Source organism: Amphibalanus amphitrite, unplaced genomic scaffold (assembly GCF_019059575.1).
Source record: "Amphibalanus amphitrite isolate SeventyFive unplaced genomic scaffold, NRLGWU_Aamphi_draft 001001F_arrow, whole genome shotgun sequence".
Classification (NCBI taxonomy): Eukaryota; Metazoa; Arthropoda; class Thecostraca; order Balanomorpha; family Balanidae; genus Amphibalanus; species Amphibalanus amphitrite.
Window position 1 is genome coordinate 48,178 of NW_024882495.1, and position 24,007 is coordinate 72,184.

At 47.1% G+C, this 24,007-nt stretch overlaps 1 protein-coding gene across 1 annotated transcript in view; it reads left to right on the forward strand.

The window, feature by feature from the left end:
• The first annotated feature begins 593 nt into the window (after nucleotides 1-593).
• Nucleotides 594-24,007, forward strand: part of LOC122369048 — a 28,865-nt gene continuing 5,451 nt past the window's right edge. Inside the window, exon 1 of the mRNA XM_043343423.1 lies at nucleotides 594-653. Within this exon, the coding sequence (XP_043199358.1) occupies nucleotides 594-653 (60 nt within the window). The remainder of the gene's footprint in view (nucleotides 654-24,007) is intronic.

Here is a 24,007-nt window from a genome sequence, read left to right on the forward strand (position 1 = left end):
GCGCAGACCAGGAACCGGCCGCCGCCTGTGTTGAGGAATAGGGAATTCGGGACCTCGATTTACGTTTGCGGCTGCCGCATCCGTTACGTTCAAGCTACGTCGATACAGAACCCGGCGTCTTACGCGGAATTGAGTGGGGAACACGATGGAATCTTAAGAATTCCTCAAATTCACTCGCCGGACTATTGTCTTTCTACATTTGCCCCTGCCGAGAGGGTTGATTGAACCCACCTCGCTAATGCGCCGCTACTTTAGCTTGAATTTAGCGGTAAAGTGGTCGTGTGCGGCAGAGTACCAGTATGTTCAATAAGTAAGTTCCGTTTTGATATAACTCGTTTATTTTTTGGCACATCTCAATTCTCAACCAAACATGGCTCACGGCTCGACGAACTCACCCTGCAGGCGAACGCATCGTTCCGATCGCTTGGCCAGGTCCCGGATGGCCGCACGGAAGCTTTGAGTGAGGGTCTTTTCGCCATACTGGTAAAAAGCAGACCCGAGTGCAGACCGCGAGCCGAACCTCCGGCCCCGGAGATTTTATTCATGTCTGCGAACAGCCAATAGTCACTGCGTGCAACGTCTGGAGAGTAGGGATGGTGTTAGAGCACCTCAATGCCCTCTGCCTCCAGGGCATCCCTCGCCACGAGGGCACGGTGAGGAGGCGCGCAATCCTGGTGGAGGATGAACCGACCACGGGCCTTCTCGGGGGCGGCAACTGGCGATTACTGGCAGAAGATGGTCTAATGATCCTGGTGTAGGCTTATGTTTAGGCTTTCTGTTATCGCCTGGACAGTAATCTTTCTGTTGGCCATCACCATCTCCTCCACTTCGGCGACGTCAGTAGCTGTGACAATCGTCCTCAGCCTGCCTGCACGTGCCAGGTCGCGCACGCTCTCCCTCCCCTCCCCAAACTTTTTCTTCCGTTTCCGAACTGCGGAATCACTAAGAGCATGGCTCCCGTACACATTCACGAAGTTGGCGTGGATGTTAGCTGCCGGCTAGCCCTGGATAGTGGATAGCTAGGAATCTTATCACTGAACGTTGATCCTCTCGGGCGGCCGATGCCATTTCTAAAGCAGTCTAAAAAATGGTGTTATTTGATCTGCTCCATGTCGTCACAGAAATGGAATAAGAAGCTGAAAATGCGGTCACTTCGACATAAAGGTCTGAATTCTAATCCCTGAAAAAATCACGTGCGTAGACCTCGTGAATTTTATGTAATTGCTCTCCGGAACTTACTTACTGAACGCACCTAGTACAATGCAGAGTGACTGGTAGGAATCTATTTTAAAGGTCTCAGGTCAACCGGTGACCTCTGAGACAAGGTCAAGTGACCTAAGGCACGGGTTCGGTTTTTGGTAAATAACTTCGCTAAAAATGCGCACAGAGCCGCGATTTTGGCATCATCGTGTTCACCTAGCTCGGGCGCGTCGAGTGATACACTTTTTGTTCGGGTGAGGTCATTTTAAGGCATTGACCTCGTGACAAGGTCAGGTCACAGCTCTCAGGTCACGAAGCTGGTCGAGTGAGGTCATGTTGCATATCATTCGATTCGGCAGGTCTTTCTGAGTCCATTTGTGGCTTTCCCGACTCGCTAGCTCAATTTGATCGGGAGCTATTGAGGAAAAGTTTATGACCCTTGTGACGTCACAAATGACGTCACGCAAAGGAAACAATGCAAATGTGAAGCATCGGACCTTGCAAGGAGTGCATGAAATCACGATCTCATATGCTAGATATAGTTTCAGATCATTCCCGGCGCTAAAATAGCAATTTCCATATTTCTCTATTGACTTAAAAGGGTTTAACGTATAAGTTACCTATATCTGAGGATTTTTAAAGATAGCACCTTGGTCTCCACTCAATTCTGCGTAAGATGCCGGGTTCCGTGTCTACATAGCTTGAACGTAACGGATGCAGCGGCCGCAAACGTAAATCGAGGTCCCGAATTCCCTATTCCCAACACAGGCGGCGGCCGCTTCCTGGTCTGCGCAACATGGCGGCACCGTTGGACACCATCTGGCGGCCGATGCGCCTTCCACATTATAGAGTTCAGTGATAATGACCTTTGCTTATTGTCACATGTGCGCCGCATTCGCGATTGTTGCCGACGCCTGTTTGCAGGTCAGCCCACTACAGTTGTTACGGAGCGAGCGAAGCGAGCGTAGTCTTTACGGAGCGAGCGAAGCGAGCGGAGTCTTCGCTCGCCTCCCGAGCGCCTCCACGAGCGGAGTCTCATACTGAATTAAGGGAAAATTCTGAGTATGAGCGGCCGGCCGGCCGGCCGGCCGTGGGGACGCTCTTCAAAAGCTAATATCTTAGGAACGGGACATCCGATTGACAAGCGGTCTTCTTTACTGAATGTCACTTGGACGTAAAAGTTCTGTGGTGTGATGGCCACCATGCGTTCTTGCCAACCACCGCACGTGGCGCGTGGTAAAGTTGGACATTTTTTAAGAACCCCCAAAATTGCAACCTCGATAACGGCACAACGGTTGGGCCGATTGAATTGAAACTCGGTACACAGTTAGGTCTCCATCAGATAATTCATCTGCATGTGTTAAGGTTGGGGTGCTACAGCACGTGCGCACGTGCAGGGGGCGCTCCCAGATCTCGAGAACGGCTGGGCCGATTGCGCTCAAATTTGGTACACGGTTGGGGACCAGTTAGTAGGGTGCCGTGCAAAAGTCAGTTTGGACCCCGATTGCACGTGCGCACGTGCAGTGTGCCGCTTCCAGATCTCGAGAACGGCTAGGCCGATTGCGCTGAAATTTGGCACATCGCTAAAGACCGGTTAGTAGGGTGCAGTGCACAAGCTATTTGGAGGTACCCCCTCGCAATTTCGCACGTGCAAGGCCCATCCTCTCGCTCGCTCCGTTGGTCGCCCAAAAGGCGTTTTACTGGTTATACATATCGAAAAACCGATGCAACCGATAAACTTTTAGGCGAAAAAGGCACTATTCCAGGCCCATTTTTGATTTTTTTGCGATACATATTAGGTAAAAACAGAAGCTTCTTATCCTAGGAAAAAACAAAATGGGAAATCATTGAAAGATGGCACACTACCTTTAAAAGATCGGGATGGCATGTTAATCTTACAACTCTATCCATCTTTTTTACTGCGGCTACTGTAAGATATACGAGTACGACGTACAAACTGCCTGACTCGCTGTTGTTTTCGTGTCCCCTTCGGCAGACGATGTGCCGTCAAAGGCTGAAATAAAAGTAGCGTTGTTCTATAGAAGAATGTACTTTGACGCACCATCAGGACACATGTCTCCTAACCGATATTCTACATGTTCCGTAGTGTGATGGTGTTCATGTGCAAGCACAGATATTGCCATGGCCCAATAAACGCGTGTTGATCAATTTTCGGCTATTTTGAAGTTATTACATGTTTCACCTCTGTTGGGCTCTTCTTAACCCGCGCCTCGCTGAGGGTCTTTGATTTATACGCCCTGCTGGGGAAGTGGGATGTTTGAACACCCCCCCCCTTCTAGCTCGGCCCCTGGGCCACGTAGCGACACGAGGTAGATGGCATTCGAAAGAACCGCGAAAATAACAACGAAAAAACAGATTTGTCATTTTTAACCCTCGCCCTGGCACGGCGTTTTTCATAGCACGGCCTGGCAGAGGGGGGGGGGTCGATGCGACCCCCCTTCCCTCGCGATAGGGTCCTATGGCACCTAGAAACATGAAATTTGATAGGTAGTTGGGTCCCATGGAGTTCTTGCCCCTGTCCAAATTTGGTTGATCTAGGTCAATATTTAGGGGGTTTATGGGGGGTATGAATGTAAAAATTTTGCTTAAGACAGGTCTTAACCCTATTAGTTGCAGGGGGTTGTTTTCATCCACCCCTCAGGTTTTTCGGGAATATCTCGGAAACCGCTGAAGCTACGATGCTGAAATTTTCTGACTTTTCCTAAAACTAAATTGGGCACATTCCCTAAAAATTTCAAGTTCATAACTTTACCAGGGGCGGCTCCAGAGCACTGGGAATTGGGGGGTCCTATTCGTGAAGCGAGTCATTTGGGCGAAGATCACGATGCTGATGTATTATAGGTAACTGTATGCACCAGTTTTACGAACAGTGAATGAAAGGTATCATGTGATAACATATACAAAGTTTTTGTGCATCCTCTTTTGACACATTTTTGCTATAATAGGCGGATCCAGGCGTCCAAAAAGGGGGGGGGGGGTTATGTTTTACCTCCCAACATAGGTGCCCTGACACCGCCTATGCATGACCAATACAATTGTAGTCGTTCTCACATAAGAAAATTGTAACATAACAAGACCATTAGCACCCTTTTTAGAAACAGTACCAACAAAAACATTTACTATACTTTTTGTGTACCCCAATCTCAATGATCTGTATCCGCCTATAATTTTTGAAAATGCATATTTTTAGGATCCATGTGAATCCCTGGTTCATTCTCTATCGATCGGCAAAAGTTGCGTTAAGATTGGTTCAGAAACCTGGCCGTGACAAACAGTCTAAAATGTATCTGCAATTTGCCCGTTTTTTACCCCCCTCTACCCCCCTGTTGACATTTTTTATTTTTTATTTTTTTAGAAATGTAGATCACGTTGAGCGAAATGGAATGCCGTTTGAATTATGAAAATCGGCTCGTTAGATCTCGAGATATCAGGGGGGGGGGTCGTAAACAGCCCCCCTGCCACTAATGGGGGTAGCCAGGAGCCTGCCACTAATAGGGTTAAGTTTTTTGTTTATAACTTTTGGTCTAATTACGATAGAGCAAAAAGAAAAACACCAGTGAACTCAGCACGTCAAGGCGCGTCGATTGATATACTTTTTGCTTCCTTAACCCGGCACCGCCTGGGCTATTTCCGTACCCACGACAGCCTGGGGGGGGGGTCGGATCCGACCCCCCCCCCCCCTGTTATCTCGAGAACCAATGGTCGTATGGAGCCCCGCGAGGCGGCGTTCGAAAGGTCTCTACGAGACCTTCCCAAAGCACTCTTAAGATTTTAAAATTGAGGTCAACTTTCGGGTCAAGGTCAGGTCAAAGGTCAAATTCAGGGGTTTTGCATGATTAGGCTTACGGACAGCGGAATCGATAGCTGCTCCTCAAAACTCACCAAAAATGATCTCAAAGGCCTAGTGAAGGTACCATGTGCGTATATGGGTCATACTAAGTACGGGTCAAGGTCAGGTCAGGTCACGAAAGGTCACGGTTTTCACTTTCTGCTACATGGGCGTGCGACACATGTTTTATGGCTTATTTTTCTCGCCGAATCCGATGGTAATGGTTATATGTGACCCCAAGTCACTGTGCTGGTGATAAGTGTGCATTGAAAGCATAAAAAATCGTTTATACCATACATAACTAAACGAGGGCCAAGAAAAATGTCAATTTTTCAACTTTTTATTTTTGACATAAAAATTCACTTTTCTAGACGAGCTTTGTCCCAGGAATCTAGTGGTGCCATTTGTTTTTACATGCGATGTTCAGAAGTGCCTCTAATTCGCGAAAATGCTTATGACGTCACCATGCCCTATGCATGTTGGAGCTATTTTTTACAATTTGGGGGTCAAAAATCAAGATAGAAAGTTGAAATTTGGGGCATCTAATGTTCTAATAGAGCTCTACAACATATATTCCGTTTTTTTGGAAATATTGAAAATTTTGGATTTTATTAGATGTTTTCCTAAAAATATAGTTTTTTTTTAATTTTTAGGGGTGAAAAACGCATTTTATGGAAAAACCGAGATAGCCATTTTAAAGAACTCGTTGAGCTGCGTCTTTTCATGTCCTTAATTTGCAATTTGCCTTAAACCCTGATTTTTGGCGATTTTTTAAATATTTACCACTTTTCGACTAAAAACGCCATGTAGTTACTTCACTAATATCGATATATCTCGAAAATTTTTGGAAATTTTTTTCTTAAAAATTGCACAGGAGACGTCAAATTGATGGGGGAGAAGGTATGCCAAGTTTCAAGTAGATAGCGAAAGTGGTTCATGAGGATGGGTGTAACTTTGTATGCTTTTGAGGTCCCATGTGGGACCCCAATTCGAACATTTGGGACCCCAAAGGTCATTTTGGGACCCCAATAGTGAAGGCCCCCGAGACGCACCAGATACTTTACAAACGGAGGTCCGATGTTCATATAGAAGGTTCTCTGTATAAATAGGAGGCCCCTTGGACAAATCGGAGGCCCTGTTGGACAAATGGGAGGCCCCCTGAACAAGTAGGAGGCCCCCGGAAAACAGGAGGCCCCCTGGAGAAATAGGAGGCTCTCTGGACAAGCAGGAGGCCTCCTGGACAAATAGGAGGCCCTAGACAAATAAGAGGCCCCTAGGCAAATAGCAGGCCCATGTACAAATAGGAGGCCCTCTGTACAAATGAGAAGCCCCCTGAACAAATAGGAGGCCCCATGGATAAGTAGCAGGCGCTCTGTACAAATAGAAGGCCCCCTGAAAAAATAGGAGGCCTCCTGGACAAATAGGAGGCCCTAGACCTAGACAAACAGGAGGCCACTTTCACAAAAGGAGGCCCCCTGGACAATTAGGAGCCCCCTGGACAAATAGGAGGCCCTTTCACAAAACGAGGCCCACTGGACAATTAGGAGGCCCCCTGGACAAATAGGAGGCCCCTGGATAATTAGGAGGCCCCCTGAACAAGAAGAAGGCCCCCTGGATAAAGAGGAGTCCCCCTAAAATAGGAGCCCTCTGGATAAATAGGAGGCCGCTTGGAAAATAAGAGGCTACTTTAACCAATAGGAGGCCCCCTGGACAAATAGGAGGCCCCTGGGACAAATAGGAGGCCCCCGGGACAAATAGGAGGCCCCTGGGACAAATAGGAGGCCTCCTGTGCAAATAGAGGCCTCTTGAACAAATAGGAGGCCCCATGGACAAGTAGGAGCTAGAGGCCCTCTGTACGAATAGGAGGCCCCCTGGACAAATAGAAGGCTCCCTTAATAAAAAGGAGGCCCTTCAAAAAAGGAGGCCCCTGGACAAGTAGGAATACCCCTGCACAGATATGAGACCCCTGGTCGAATAGAAGACTCCCTGGATAAATAGGAGGCCCCTGGACAAATAGGAGGCCCCTGAACACGTAGGAGGCCCACTGGATAAAGGGGAAGCCCCCTGGAAAATAGAAGCCCCCTGGATAAATAGGGGACCTTCTGGACAAGCAGGAGGCCTCCTGGACAAATAGGAGGCCCCCTAGACGAATAGGAGGCCCCTTGGACAAAAAGGAGGCGCCATTAGCCAATAGGAGGCCCCTAGACAAATAGGAGGCCTCTGTAACAGTAGGAGGCTCTCTGTACGTACAAATAGAAGACCGGCGCTCGACCTGTAGAAGCTTAGCTGTATGTACATTGTACAAAAAGGAGGCTCTCTGTGCAAGTAGTCGAAGTAGGAGGCTCTCTGTCCTGTACCTATACATAAGAGGCCCCCTGGGCAGCTTAGATGCTACACAAATCGGAGGTCACCTATAAAAAAGCAGGACTGTTGGAATACCTGTTTGAATAAATTGTTTTCCTGATATTCAAATTATTTAATCCTCGCCCGCACATAGGGGGGGGGGGCAGTGATTGCCACCCCCTGGTAGTTTTTCTGCTCTGCACTCAACATTTTGATAGCTAGAAGCCGGATGTTTTGTATAGCTGCTTCTCTAATTCCTTTCTTAGTGTCCACTGAAAATTTCTAGTTTCTGTGGTTTTTGGTTTCGGGGGTGTGACCTTATGCTTCAGGTGATGTCATAACCCAAATGACAAATACCCAGTATCTTGCGTTGGCTATGGGTCTTGTGAGCTTTTGACACCTTGATTTCGGCCTTTTTTGCCAGTCTTACCTGCCACCTATCATGAAACATGTTGTTCGATGATGTAGAGATGCCAGGGTCAGGGTCAAGGTCAGCCTAGGTCATCTAAAAAATATTGCGTTTTAGGCAAGCTGAATTTACTTCGTGAAGTCTCTTTTACTGTATTTTTGGTAAAAGTTTCTCAGTTCATGATCTCATGCTATAGGGACACATTCACAATCGGTGCACACATCAGTATACACACAGACACACACAGAAATGCAAACACAGATCATTGACCTTGACCTAACTTGACCTGAAATGACCACAGCCAGCAAAAACCTAGTCGGATAGTGTGACAAAGAGGTTCTAGCTGGCTTGGGACCACAATACGGCAGCGTCATCGGTATATGATGAGCAGCGCACGTGATATTCCAACGGGCAGCGGTGACCCCAAACAGCAACATTCTTTAGTTTGACCTGACCTGGAAGGTCAATGACTGACCTGATGAGGTAAAATTTGGTATTTATGTGGGCGAGGATGGATGACATGATTATTATTAATATAACGAGGCTTGAAATGATCTCACGCATGTCAAAGTGTTTTTATTTTAGGCAAAAAAATGTTTTACTGTTTTAGATATTTATTTTGCCTAAAATAAAAACACTTTGACATGCGTGAGATCATTTCAAGCCTCGTTATAAAAATTTGGTATCATTGGATTCGTCTCTTCCCAAAGAATCTGTTGCTCTTGACCGCGAAGCTTAGTGGTGAAAAAAAATTGAAGAAAAGAAAAAATTGTGGTGATGTCGAATAAAATACCTACACAAGCAGCGGGCCAACCCATCATATACCGATGACGCTGCCGTATTAGTGCCAAGCCAGCTAGAACAGCTCTTTCTATTTCTTTTGGGTTAGGCCCTTTCGGTCCAATAAGACCATTTCAGTAGGTGGAACTATGGTCATGAGTACCCAAATATAGGAACGTTCCCATTTTTGGGAACGGAGTTCCCAAATATGGGAACGGGCGTTCCCATTTATGAGAACGGAAGGTAATTTTTCGGCCGTTCGCCCACTAAAACTCATTAGTGCATCACGTCTCAAAAAAGTGCACGCTAATTAAAGTATCTACTAAATCTCTATAAAATTATCTTTAATCTCACCGTTGAACAAGGAAATTGACCGTCGAATGATATTTTTAATGATTTTTTGAAATGGCGGAATGGTGAAAACATGGGTTATACTACATTTAACATGCAATTTAAAGGAAAATGAAGCGTTTTTACATTTTGAGGTCAAGTATAATAATTTTCGCCTGGTTATGAAGTTTCGTACTAGCGACACCAGATGCTGACATATGCAAGGGAATACGCGGACAGTCCCGAGGTAATATTGTTGACTTTTGATGTCGAGGCGCACGACCGCGTGGAACGTCAGTGATTTTACCGAACTACTGTTGTAAACTCAGTTTCAGTGGTTTAAAATTATTCAGCTGTATTTTATCAGTCCGGAAAGACATATTTTATTTGGATGCTAGCTGTTAAGCGTTGTTTTATAAGGAGCGTCATGAGCGTGGTTTTTGTCTTCCGTGTTTCTAAGCATGATCGTTTTGGGGGAATTTCTCTTATATAGGTCGCTCTGTGTGGCTTATTTATAATTTTTATGCTGATTTCGATCATTCCTCGTGCCCATCCTACCAGGCCTTTTGCCACTTACACTCATTAAGAAAGGAAAAAACTAGATTTTCCATGGGACTAGGTGTTTTGCGGGTGTAACATATTCAGCGTTCCCATTTTTGGATACTTCCTTGTGCTCGTCAAGTATCGGTGATAGACAGACAGGTGCTTGACTTGTCTCCACCCTCGGCGCGGACGGTGGATATAGGTATGGAAGACCTTGTTGAACATCGCTGAGCGTAGTGAATTACGTAATCCTGCAGAGGGGGGCGTGCCCGCTGCGAGATCGACGGGAATAAAAGCGCAGAAGACCGGGCGAAACATGCGACGGTCTTGCCGGAAAGGTCATCTGATGATTGTTACGTTAACAATAATTTGCGGCGTTGGACGTGATGCTTGTTAATGAAAAGAGCCCCTGAAAGGCGTCGGTGAAATCGTTCCCAATTTTGGGTACGCCGTTCCCATAATAAGGAACGCTTGCAGCGCCAGTGTACGAGAGCGTTCCCAAATTTGGGCTCGCGGCCCGGATGATGGACTGCTTTAGAAATAGGGGAACGATTTGAAACTACGATGGGCCTTACAATATCAAACTCTTTCCCAACAATATTGAGACAAATATCAGGCGGTTCACGACCGTTTTATATTTTTTTGGACGTCATTTAACGGTTCTTTTTCTTGTTTTAAATAATTCCTACATGGCGTTCCCATATTTGGGTTTATCGTTCCCAAAGATGGGAACGAAAATGCGTTCCCGAAAATGGGTACGCTTGACCACAGTTCCGCCTACTGATTTCAGAGCCGGGAGGATGATAGGATATAGGGGGAGACATTGGTCTGGGCAGGCACCCTAGTGAGTCGCCGGGGCTGAGCCCGTCCAGAGGACAGGCCACCCAGCGGCCAGCCCCAAGGCACTCACTGCACCCGGTTACGGGGTGCGCTCCCTCGGGAGCAGCGGTGCCGCTCCAAGGGAGGAGCCCGCATGAGATAAAGTTGCCTGTCCAGCCCGGAGGGGGGTTGCGGTATGGAGGAGAAGGATTTCAGTATCCTGAGGAAAGAAGCACGGAACGGTCGAACAGCTCTTTGTCACACTATCCGACTTATTTGCTGGCTGTGGTCATTTCACGTCAAGTTAGGTCAAGGTCAACGATATGTGTTTGTATGTCTATGTACTCGTATGTCTGTGTATGTACTGATGTGTGCACAGATTGGGTTATGTGTCCCTGCCTATTACATGAGATCATGAACTGAGAAGCTTTTACTAAACATGCGGTCAAAGAAGCTTCACGAAAAGTAAATTCAGCTTGCCTAAAACGCAGCAATTTTAGATGACCTAGGTTGACCTTGACCCTGACCCTGACATTTGTACCTACATCGCAGAACATCATGTTCAATGATAGGTGGGAGGTAAGACTGGCAAAAAAAAAAAAACGAAATCAGGCGTCAAAAGCTCACAAGGCCCATAGCCAACGCAATATATTGGGTATTCGCCATTTAGGGCATGACATGACCTGGAGAACAAGGTCATATCTCCAAACCCAAAAGCCACAGAAACTTCAAATTTTCAATGGACACTGAGAAAAGATAGAAAAGCAGCTATACAAAAAAAAAACAGGTTTCTAGCTTTTAAAATGTTTAGTGTAGAGCAGAAAAACTAACTTGGGGGGTGGCAACCAGGGCTGGTAAAGTGTTATGTCCTATTGACGTCGTCGGGGACACAGTACCAGTAAAAGTTCAAGTACCCGGGGTCAAAATTACCACATTTAGTAAACTTTTACAGTAATAAATAACTTTCAAATAAAGCAGAAACTAAACGCAAGTAAAAGATATCATTGAATCCATAGGTGTAGCAACGTATCTCTTTGGTGAAGGATACCTTTCACCAAAGTTTTAGATTGGTGAAGGATCCTTCACCAATCTTGAGCAATGCAGGTGAGGGTCTTCACCAATGCTAGAACGACTGGGTTCGACGGTCGATCTAATGTTAAAAAAAGAAAAGCAATGCCGAATGGGATGAACAAAAAGGCTATTGCTAAAACGGCAACAGGTACCCAATTACCCCATCCTTTCAGTTATGAAGTGTTATGCCCACCTTCTTCACAATTCACGCCATTTAACCCGCGAGTTGCTGGGGGGGAGGGGGCGTTAAACGCCCCCACTTTTTTCGCCGGGCTATAGCATAAAAACGGCGCGCCGCATGCGCGCCAAATTTTGGGTACCTGTAGGGATTTAATTGAAGTTTATTGTGACAAAGTTTCAAAAAATCGTTCAGAAAATTTTTGAGAAATCGAGGTTTTAGTGACGTCATGATTTCTGAGTTTTCGACCAAAAACGGCATATGTTCAAAAAATCATATAAAATCACAGAATAGACATACAGACATGCCGTAAACGCCATTGAACTGCCAATACCATGACCAATCAAATGGCTATCTTCGATTATTGATTATCGTTCCGCATTTTCCAAAATCTTGAACTAAATCTTTGCAATTTCTCGCGACTACTTCACGACCATCATACATGCATTTCTTAAATTGAACTTTTTTAGCCAAACACGTAGTCGTACACATATGATAAAATGAATGTCACCATCGTGTTCTACGCCCCAAAGTACCCATAAAACATGTGTCACAGGCTGCGAATATCAGTTTTGATTTTCGGGGATATGTGCCTGGCCGGTTGACCTGACCTTGACCCTGACCTATGCTTGGCTGACCCCTACATGGAGCTGACACTCTTGTAGGCCTTATATGATGGATTGTGCACCGTTTTGACAGAGTTTATGACGAGAGGCGCCCATTGCGAAGTCCTGAAGTCCATGCTACTGAAAGTCCGATTTCAGGTGTTTGACCTGACCTTGACCCGACCTGTGACCTCAAAATTCAACTTAAAAGTACTCATCTGAAGCGTCTCGTCGCGTTCTTTCGTTTGCCGCCTCGTGCGTTTCGCTGCGCCTATTGGTTCTCGAGTTATCGGCTGGGGGCGTTTAACGCCCCCCCCCCCCCCCAGCAAACGCTGGGTGGCGAAATACCCCAGCAACCGCCGGGTTAACCCTCGCCCGCACATGGGGGGGGGGTGGTTGCCACCCCCCCCCCCAGGTAGTCTTTCTGCTCTGCACTCAACATTTTTAGAGCTAGAAGGCTGATTTTTCGTATAGCTGCTCCTCTATCCTTTCTTGATGTCCACTGAAAATTTCAAGTTTCTGTGATTTTTGGTTTCGGAGATATGACCTTGTTTTTTAGGTCATGTCATGACCCAAATGGCCAATTCTCAACATCTTGCGCTTGCCATGGGCCTTGTGAGCTTTTGACACCCTGATTTCGGCCTTTTTTGCCAGTCTTACCTCCCACATATCATGCAACATGTTGTTCGACGATGTACAGGGGTCAAGGTCAGGGTCAAGGTCAACCTAGGTCATCTAAGATAATTGCGTTTTAGGCAAGCTGAATTTACTTTTTGTGAAGTTTTTTGACTGCATTTTTTGGTAAAAGCTTCTCAGATCATGATTTCATGTAATATGGACCCAAAAACAATCGATGCACACATCAGTATACACACAGACACACACAGACATACAAACACATATAATTGACCTTGACCTAACTTGACCTGAAATGACCTCAGCAGCAAAATTCTGGTCGGGTAGTGTGACAAAGAGGTTCTAGCTGGCTTGGCACCAGAAAACAGCATCGTCATCGGTATTTGATAAGCAGCGCACTTGATATCCAACGGTGACCCAAAACAGCAACATTTTTTAGCTTGACCTGACCTGGAAGGTCAATGACTGACCTGAGAAGGTAAAACTGGGTATCATTGGATTCGTCTCTTCCCAAAGAATCTTTTTGGTCTTTACTGCTAAGCTCTATCTCCAACAGGAACGAAATGGCGCGGGGGGGGTGGCAACCACCCCCCCCCCCCATGTGCGTTCTAGGATGGGAAAATGGCATGTGCGGGCGAGGGTTAATAAACCAGTATAACGCCTTTTGGGGCGACTAACGGAGCGAGCGAGAGGGTGAGCTTTACACGTGCGAAATTTCGATGGGGTACCTCCAGCTGACTCGTGCACGGCACCCTACTAACCGGTCCCTAACTGTTTGCCAAATTTGAGCGCCATCGGTCCAGCCATTGTCGAGATCTAGAATCGACCCCTGCACGTGCGCACGTGCAGCAGCACCCCAACTCTGGCACATGGATATGCATTGCCTTGTGGGTGCCTACCTACATGCCAACTTTCAGCGCAATCGGCCAAGTACCTAGTTACCGAGATATTGCAACAATTACAAAAGTGACACCTCTTCGTTTTGCACGTGGCACGTGCATAAGGGGTCACCCACATGCATCGGGAATAGTCCAATACTTGGTAGAAGGAATGAAGCTACCGTACAAAAATTACCGCGTGTAAATTGGTCAAGTGGTTGCTGAGATATAAGCGTCGCAGAACCGTGACCGCGGCCGGTCGGCCGGCCGCTCATACTCAGAAATTTCCGTTAATCTCAGTAAATGCCGTGAATATCAAAATATATTGGCTTGTTTTTACTCGTGGGAAAGTTGTAAGACTTTGGTCACGAAAAAAGAGCAGTGGAGCATACCTTTAGGTTCCAAAGGTATGCTTGGATAGTGGATACCTTTGGTAGGTATCCAAAGCGAGAAAAAAAAACAGGAGTTGACGAAATTCCCCCCCCCCTCCCCTGCGGTAAGGTCCTGCACCTTCTCCGAAGGTTCAGATGACTTCTCCGAGGGTTCAGGTGACATCCTTCACCAATATTTTTGGCGCTCCTACACCCATGATTGAATCCACAACGTATATCCCCTTTAACAAGGACATAAAAAGCCCCTATACCTAATACATACCTACAACGTGGTTATGAACAATTAGTAGCCACAACTCACTTCCTTAATAGCAAAACTACCGTCGACAGTTGCTAACGAAAACTAGATCAAACTAGATGATCAAACACATACTAACAGACGCTTAGACACCGACCCCGCTGTCGGCTGTGCTATTTCAAGCGGGGTTGATTGACGACCAGTTGTAGCCAGCTATACGACTAGACAAACGACTAGATTCGGAACCGGGGTATAACATGCGGGGTTGATAGTTTCTAGCCGTCGTCGTTGTGAGCTACCGATACAATAGCGACACCTATTGCATCTATTCGACGATCGTAGCGCCCCCTACCCTTTCCGGGTTCTTCGTCTGTTCGCTACCCGGTGACCGAGTGATGCCGTGACATTTAATTAACAAACTGGAGATTTCGAAGCGCGAGTCTGATAAGCAATTTAGTACATATGACTGCTCGTAAAAAAATAATATAGAAATGAAACCTAATGAAACGCGCATCGTAGTTGCATGCAGCATGCATACATGAATCGTAAAAAGGTCGGGGTCATTTTTCGCTCTCATTTTTTGGTCGGGGACGCAATTTGCTTTTTTACCAGCCCTGGTGGCAACCCTCACCCCAGGTGCAGGCGAGGGTTAACCCTCACACTTTCTGGGGTCGGTTAGATTGCTTGCGCAATGCTGTGCCGTTAAATTCTTTTTCTTATAATAAAGGCATCTTGTTTTATTGTCGAAAGTGAAAAAGCCAGAAATTTTCCTCGATTTCGGACGCCACGGGGGATATTTACATACCTACAGGGCATATTTTAAGGATTTTTCACTGCGTCCCAAAGGTGGCATAGGGCACATGCTTTGATCGGAAAGGGCACTTTGCAAGCGAAATAGTATATAACTAGGGTTACCCGCGTGCTCCGCAACGCGAAGAAGGGTTATTTTTTTACCCGTGAGTATTGGGTTGGTCTGTGTCGATTTGGTTGGCATCCATTTCGTTCGATTGCTTTTTGACGGCCAAGCATTTTGTAATAAAACAAAAAAGATACATCGCATCGAGGTGCCCGTGTCGTATTATCATGCGTTCTAGATTCGGAAACTGGCGTGAAGACTTTTGAGGACCATCGATGAATTTTGGTAAAATGACTATGTAGTGGTTTGAAACATTTGCATTTTTTTAGAATATTGTTCCTTGTCATGCAAAAATGTTGGGTGTATCTTGGACAAAATGGAATGCTCTTTCAAACGGTACCAGTTTCAATTGCGAAACCTATCAGGTTATGCAGCAAAAGCCGTGTAATTAATAAAGCGGCACATCATCGACAAAAACCATTTTCTCCAGCGATTTATACCACCTTGTCGTCGATCAATTAGCTATTCACAATTTTCCCATTAGAGGCGGTACATTTCTCTTGTCAACAGGCGTTGTTTCAACTCACTCCGTTTAACGGTCATCTAAAAATAAAATTAATTCCAAAATCCCTCAAAAAGCGCAATTTTTCAAATAAAAGTGACCTCTCCGGTGCACGTGGCGCGTGCTATCCTCTGCATTGCACACCATTCAATAGCCCGTTCAATTATCTACACGATGCTGTTTTCCCCGTGCCGATCGGGCCCACGGTTACCGAGATATTGCACGGGGATCGGACCCGTGTCGGGCAAATTTAGCCATTTTCGCCCGATTTTGCAAGCCGATTTATACATGTAAAGTCTATGACGCGAATTTGCACTTTTTGAGCACGCGCCACGCGCTCCCTACCAATCCGATCGAGCCCAGACCCCTTAAAGGCACGTCACGCATCCTTGATCTATAAGTTGTGCAAATTTCACCGGGCTAGGTGCAACGGTCTGGCCTGTAGTCCACGCAAAGCACCACCAAGTCGGGACCTCGGTAACGGACAGACGCACCCTCCTCAAATAGTAATATAGACTAGGGTGACCCGCGTGCTCCGCAACGCGAAGAAGGGTTATTTTTGACCCGTGGGTATTGGGTTGGTCTGTGTCGATTTGGTTGATATCCATTTCGTTCGATTGCTTTTGACGGCCAAGCATTTTGTAATAAAACAAAAAAGATACATCGCATCGAGGTGCCCGTGTCGTATTACTAGATGCCGGCAGCGCTCGTGCGTTGCCTTGGGCCAGAATTGGAGGATCCATAGCCCAATGAAATGTGCATTATTTTGGAGGCCTTGCCTGGGACTACCATTGAACCGATTTTGAGGTTGATAGCTTAAAATTTCTTTGAACCAGAGGACCTCACGTCAAAACGGTTTTCCGACCCCAGCACGTGCAGCCTGCACCCCTCGCAGACGGTGACCCCCCTGGAAACTGGTTCAAGGTGTTACCGATGTGTCCCGCCAGTATGGCTTTGCCCGTGACCTCGGGTTGACCTGTAGCCTTGACAAAAAATTTCGTGTCACCGAAACTTTGAAGCGGAATAGCATGTGCCACGAAGCACCGAGCGAACCGAGGCCAGCACCAAAAGTTTACCTCGCCGGAGACGAATCAAACGGTCCCACTTTCGTCCCGATCGGTCCACCCATTTTGATTCCAGGTCCAAAAAAGCTTGGACAAACTCACTCACATACTCACATACTCACTGACAAACAGGTTCAGCCGAACTTTTTTCAGCGACCCACCAATGGGAATTTCCGGATGCAAAAGCATGCTATCGCATGCTTTTGATCCTCCAATTCTGGATCATGCGTTCTACTTCAGAATGACTCGCTGCAATCACCCGTTGCCAAGATATCAAGCCGGAAGGCGAGCCGTGTCGGCCCGATTTTCGGCCGACCGCCGCTCTCGCCGACACCATGCTATCCCTATGGGAGCACCCTTTTGCACGTGCCGACGGCGCACCCCTGGTCCGATCACGCCCAAATTTTAATACAAAGGCCGCCCACGCCCACAGATTGGGCATGCCAAATTTCACCCCGATACGCGGCGCCTTTCAGGCGCAATAAGACACATAAGTCATGACACACGGATGGACGCACGGACATCTTATAATTTATAATATAGACTAGATGGCATATTTTGCGCTATAACTGTGCGTTTTGATAGATGCATTTGATGGGGCATTAGTTTGGGTGTGGGAACTTATGATATTTATTTGTCTTATTTTGTCAGAGTTGGATATTTTTTTGAACGGCATATTATGCCGGTGCTGGTTGCGGGTTGTTAGAGCCTTTCTCATGGTTTGCCTTTATCGAACTCAAACCCACCCTACCCTACCCTAACCTACCCATACCCTACCTTACTAATAACACATAGTTACCCTTCTCATACTCGATTAAAGTAATGTACCAAATTTGAGCGCAATCGGCCCAGCCTTTCTTGAGATATAAAAGCGGCCCGCTGCACGTGCGCACGCGCTAACTGAGACTCTAGATGACTTGTGCCAGCCACCCTTCTAAATTGTTCCTAACGGTGTACAAAATTTGAGCGAAATCGGCCCAGCCGTTCTTGAGATGTATAAGTGGACCCCTCACGTGCGCACGTGCAATCGATCCACCCTACCTGTCACACATGACCATGCATCGCCAGATGAGTGCCCCCTCCACCCACAGTCCAAGTTTCAGCGCAATCGGCCCAGTAGTAGCTGAGTTATTCCTAGTACAATAATGTGCTGTTTATTGGTAGGCGCTTATTTTCAGTGTTTGGAATTCCCCTTTACGGGTGGTGCATTGCAGCCCATGCTTTGATAGCTACATATTGTGAAAAGTTGTATGACTTGCCGGCCATAAGCTATCGATCGGATTTTGTCGAAAAATACCGGTAACGTTAACAAAACACGGTCACATGCTTGAGTCATTTTCACAAAAGTTTATTGACTTTTCGATAATATTTTGGGTGGATATTGGTCAGAAAAGAATGCTCTTTCCGAATATGTAGGTATCATAGCGATTGATCAGCGTTTTCAATACGTTTTGATGTTGTAAAGGACGTCGCGCTCCGCGCGAATCAAATTTTCAAATTAATTTTTCATTATTAAGGAAATGGTACGGATCATCAGTTTTTGTTTGCTATTCTCTGATTACACATACATTTGTCTGCAAAATGATACAACACCGATTTCATTCCGTCAAGCCGTTTTCCAGCGGCATCGATTTTCCTGTCACAATGCACGAAATCGGTCATTTTTTCACAACTGGGGGTGCTGCCTTGCACGTGACGCGTGCTATACTATGAAACCATATCAATACGGTAGTTCCATCTCTCCTCTATCCATTGGTGGCAACCGCTTTTCGCTGCGTCCACCCATTGCCGAGATATCAAGCCGGAAAGCGAGCCGTTTCGGCCCGATTTTCGGCCGACCGCCGCTCTCGCCGACACCATGCTATCCCTATGAGAGCGCCCTTTTGCACGTGCCGACGGCGCACCCCTGGTCCGATCACGCCCAAATTTTAATACAAAGGCCGCCCACGCCCACAGATTCGGCATGCCAAATTTCACGCCGATACGCGGCGCCTTTCAGGCGCAATAAGACACATAAGTCATGACGGATTACGCACGCACAGACAACTTATAAATCATAATATAGACTAGAATACAGGTTTACGCGATAACTAAACGTTTGGATAGATATTGTTGATGGGGCCATTAGTTTGGTTTGTATGTTTATATAAGTAGGGTTGAGTTTGATAGTTACTTTATTTAAATGTATAGTAGGTAGGCATGGCTTTTCGAGGAGCACTACGGATCCAAAAGTTTGGACTTTGAATTATTAAAAAAAAACACGCCCGCCCGCCGCCAACCGCAAAGTTCGCAAAAATAAAAAACGACCGCCTCCAACCGCAAACGCCCAAAACATAAAAAACGACCGCATCGCGCGCCGCCCGCCGCCAACCGCAAACGCCGGAAAAATGAGAACCGCCCGCATCGCACGCCCGCCCGCCACCAACCGCAAACGCCTCGAAAAAAAAACGGCCGCTCGCCGCCAAACACTAAAACCGCAAAATGCGCCAAAGGCACGCCGGAAATGCCGACGCAAACGTCGCAAAAAATAAACAATCGCCCGCCCAACGCAAAAAAAAACGCAAAAACGCCTAAAAAACGACCGCATCGCACGCACGCTAACCGCCAACCGAAGACGCCTAAAAATCGCCCGCCCGCCACCAAACGCAAACACCGCAAAAAAGCGCCCGCTCGCCCCAAACGCAAACACCGTAAAAAGGAAACAAAAAAGCGCCCGCCCGCCCCCAAACGCAAAACGCGCAAAACCTTACGCCCGAAACGCCAACGCAAACGTCGCAATAAATTAAAACAAATAAAAAATCGCCCGCCCGCCGCAAACCGCAAAAAACGCAAAAACGCCGCAAAAAAAATCAACACCCCCCGCAACACCCGCCCGCCCGCCGCCAAAAACAAACACCGCAAAAACGCAAAAACCGCAAAAATGCAAACACCTCCGCAAAAAAACGCCCGCATCGCACGCCTGCCCGCCGCCAACCGCAAAACGCGCAAACGCCGCAATAAATAAACCGCCCGCATCGCAGGCCCATCCGCCACCAATCGGAAAAGCCGCAAAAGGCCCTACCCTACCCTACCAATATACATACCCTACCCATACCCTAGTCCTACCCATACCCGACTCATACCCTGCCATACGTTTACCTTATACCCTACCATACCCAACTTTACTTTACCATACCCAACTACCCTACCCTACCCAAACGGCAAGCCTACCTCTACCCTATACCTTACCATACCCATACTTTACCCTACCCTACCCATACCCAAAACTACCTCCATCCTATACACTACCCTACCCATACCCTACCCTACCCTACCCTACCCAAAGCCTACCCTACCCCTACCCTACCCTTCCCATACCGTACCCTACCTATACCCGGCATACTCATGCCCTACTCATACTTGACCGAGGAGTTTTACCAAATTTGAATGCTATCGTCCTACCTGTTCTTGAGATATACATATAAATGGACCCCTGCACGTGCGCACGCGCTTACTGAGACTCCAGATGACTTGTGTGAGCCACCTTTCTAAGTTGTCCCCAAAAGTGTACAAAATTTGAGTGAAATCGACCCAGGGATTCATCAGATGTAGAAGCAGACCCCCTCACGTGCGCACGTGCATGAGTCCACCCCACCTGTGACACATGACCCTACATCGCTTGGTGAGTGCCCTGTCTGCCGACAGTCCAAGTTTCAGCGCAATCGACCCAGAAACGGCTGAGTTATATGCAAGTACAATTTTCAAGGGTTTGGCGATATCCCTAAGCGGGCGGTGCCTTGCAGCCTATGCCGTGCTGACTGATGGTCAAATGTTTAATGACATGCCGGCTATAAGCCATCGATCGGATTTCATCGGAAAATATGTCTAACGTTAACAAAACACGATGGTATGCCTGAGTCATTTTCACGGAAGTTTATTGACTTTTTGATAATGTTTTGTGTGGATATTGGTCACAAAAGAATGCGCTATCCGAATATGTGTGTTTTAAGGTCATTTTTCAACGTTTTCGATACGTTATGATGTTGTAAAGGACAGCGCACTCGGCGCGCATCAAATTTTCAAATAAATTTCTCATTATTAAGGAAGTGGTAGCAACAATCACTTTTTCTTTTCATTCATTGTATCACACGTGCAATTACCTAAAAAATGGTACCACACCGATTTCATTCGGTCAAACCGTTTTCAAACGGCACCGATTTTTCCTCCACGAGGCACGAAATCGGTCATTTTTTTCACAACAATTGGTCCTGATGTGCACGTGACGCGCCCAACGTTATAAAACCACATCAATACGCTAGCTTTATCTCTCCTCTATCGATCGGTGGCAACCGCGTGTCGCTGTGACCAGCGGTCGTCAAGATATAAGCCCGGAAAGGAGCACGCGTCGCACCGATTTCGGCCGATATCGCAATTTTTCGCGCCCCGTGCTAAACCAATGGCGAGCGTGGCTCGTGCTCGCGACCCTGCCAGAGACGCACCCCTGGTCGGATCGCACCCAGATTTTGATACGATCGTTCGATTTGACCACGCTTGTCGACTGCCAAATTTCACGTTCCTACATGGCGCCGTTCCGGCGCAAGACACCCAGATGTGGATGACACTTTTCGGTTGTTACAGACAGACCGACAACTTCTCTTTTATAATATATCCGACTAGAATACAGGTTTACGCGATAACTGTACGTTTGGATAGATATTGTTGATGGGGCCATTAGTTTGGTTGTCAAAACTTTTATTTATATATAAGTAGGGTTGAGTTTGATAGTTACTTTACTTAATTGTATAGTAAGTAGGCATCGCTTTTCGAGGAGCACTACGGACCCAAAAAATTGGACTTTGAAATATTAAAAAAAAACACGCCCGCCCGCCGCCAACCGCAAATGCCGCAAAAATAAAAAACGATCGCCTCCAACCGCAAACAACACCGCAAACGCCGCAAAGAATAAAAACCGCCCGCATCGCGCGCCCGCCCGCCGCCAACCGCAAACGCCGCAAAAAAAATGAAAACCGCCCGCATCGCACGCACGCCCGCCGCCAACCGCAAACGCCTAGAAAAACAGCCGCCCGCCGCCAAACGCTAAAACCGCAAAATGCGCCAAAAACACGCCCGAAATGCCGACGCAAGCGTCGCAAAAAATAAACAATCGCCCGCCCAACGCAAAAAAAAAACGCAAAAACGCCGAAAAAAATAAACCGTCCGCATCGCACGCACGCTAACCGTCAACCGAAAACGCCTAAAAAATCGCCCGCCCGCCACTAAACGCAAACACCGCAAAAAAAACGCCCGCTCGCCCCAAACGCAAACACCGCAAAAAGGAAACAAAAAAGCGCCCGCCCACCCCCAAACGCAAAACACGCAAAACGCACACCCGATACGCCAACACAAACGTCGCAATAAATTAAAACAAATAAAAAGTCACCCGCCCGCCGCAAACCGCAAAAACGCAAAAACGTCGCAAAAAATCAAAACCGCCCGCATCGCCCGCCCGCCCGCCGCCAAACACAACCGCAAAAACGCAAACACTGCCGCAAAAAAACCGCCCGCATCGCACGCCTGCCCGCTGCCAACCGCAAAACGCCGCAAAAAAACCCGCCCGCATCGCACGCCTGCCCGCTGCCAACCGCAAAACGCCGCAAAAAACGGCCGCGTGCCGACAAACGCAAACACCGCAAAACGCAAACACCGTCGCAAAAAACCGCCCGCATCGCATGCCCACCTGTCTTAATTGTCCCTAACAGTGTACACAATTTGATGGAGATCGACCCAGCCGTTGAGATGTAGAAAGGGACCCCCTCACGTGCGCACGTGCATGGGTCCACCCCACCTGTGACACATAACCCTACATCGCTTGATGAGTGCCCTGCCTGCCGACAGTCCAAGTTTCAGCGCAATCGGCCCAGAAACGGCTGAGTTATATGCAAGCACAATTTTCAAGGGTTTGCAATATCCCTAAGCGGGCGGTGCCTTCTAGCCTATGCCGTGCTGACTGATGGTCAAATGTTTAAAGACATGCCGGCTATAAGCCATCGATCGGATTTCATCGGAAAACATGTCTAACGTTAACAAAACACGGTGGCATGCCTGAGTCATTTTCACAGAAGTTTATTGACTTTTTGATAAAATTTTGGGTGGATATTGGTCACAAAAGAATGCGCTATCCGAATATGTGTGTTTTATGGTCAATTTTCAACGTTTTCGATACGTTATGATGTTGTAAAGGACAGCGCACTCGGCGCGCATCAAATTTTCAAATAAATTTCTCATTATTAAGGAAGTGGTAGCAACAATCACTTTTTCTTTTCATTCATTGTATCACACGTGCAATTACCTAAAAAATGGTACCACACCGATTTCATTCGGTCAAACCGTTTTCAAACGGCACCGATTTTTCCTCCACGAGGCACGACATCGGTCATTTTTTCACAACAATTGGTCCTGATGTGCACGTGCTGCGCCCAACGTTATAAAATCATAACAATACGCTAGCTTTAGCTCTCCTCTATCGATCGGTGGCAACCGCGTGTCGCTGTGACCACCGGTCGTCAAGATATAAGCCCGGAAAGGAGCACGCGTCGGACCGATTTCGGCCAATATCGCCATTTTTCGCGCCCCGTGTTAAACCAATGGCGAGCGTGCCTCGTGCTCGCGACCCCGCCAGAGACGCACCCCCGGTCGGATCGTACCCAGATTTTGATACGATCGTTCGATTTGACCGCGCTTGGTGCCTGCCAAATTTCACGCCCCTACATGGCGCCGTTCCGGCGCAAGACACCCAGATGTGGATGACGCTTTTCGTTTGTGACACACAGACAACTTCTCTTTTATAATATATCCGACTAGAATACAGGTTTACGCGATAACTGTATAGGTTTGAGATATATTAAGGGGTTTATCAGTTTGGTTGTCAAAACTTCTAGGTTTAATAAGTAGAGTTTGGTAGTTTCTTCATTAAACTGTATAGTAGGTGTGTATGGCTTTTCGAGGAGCAATGGAGATCCGAATGTTGGGACTTTGAATTGTGAAGCGCCGCCCGCCCGCCGCAAAACGCAAACACCGCAAAATGCGCCAAAGGCACGCCCGAAATGCCGACGCAAACGTCGCAAAAAATAAAGAATCGCCCGCCCGACGCAAAAAAAAAACGCAAAAACGCTGCAAAAATAAAACCGTTCGCATCGCACGCACGCTAACCGCCAACCGAAAACGCCTAAAAATTGCCCGCCCGCCACCAAACGCAAACACCGCAAAAAAGCGCC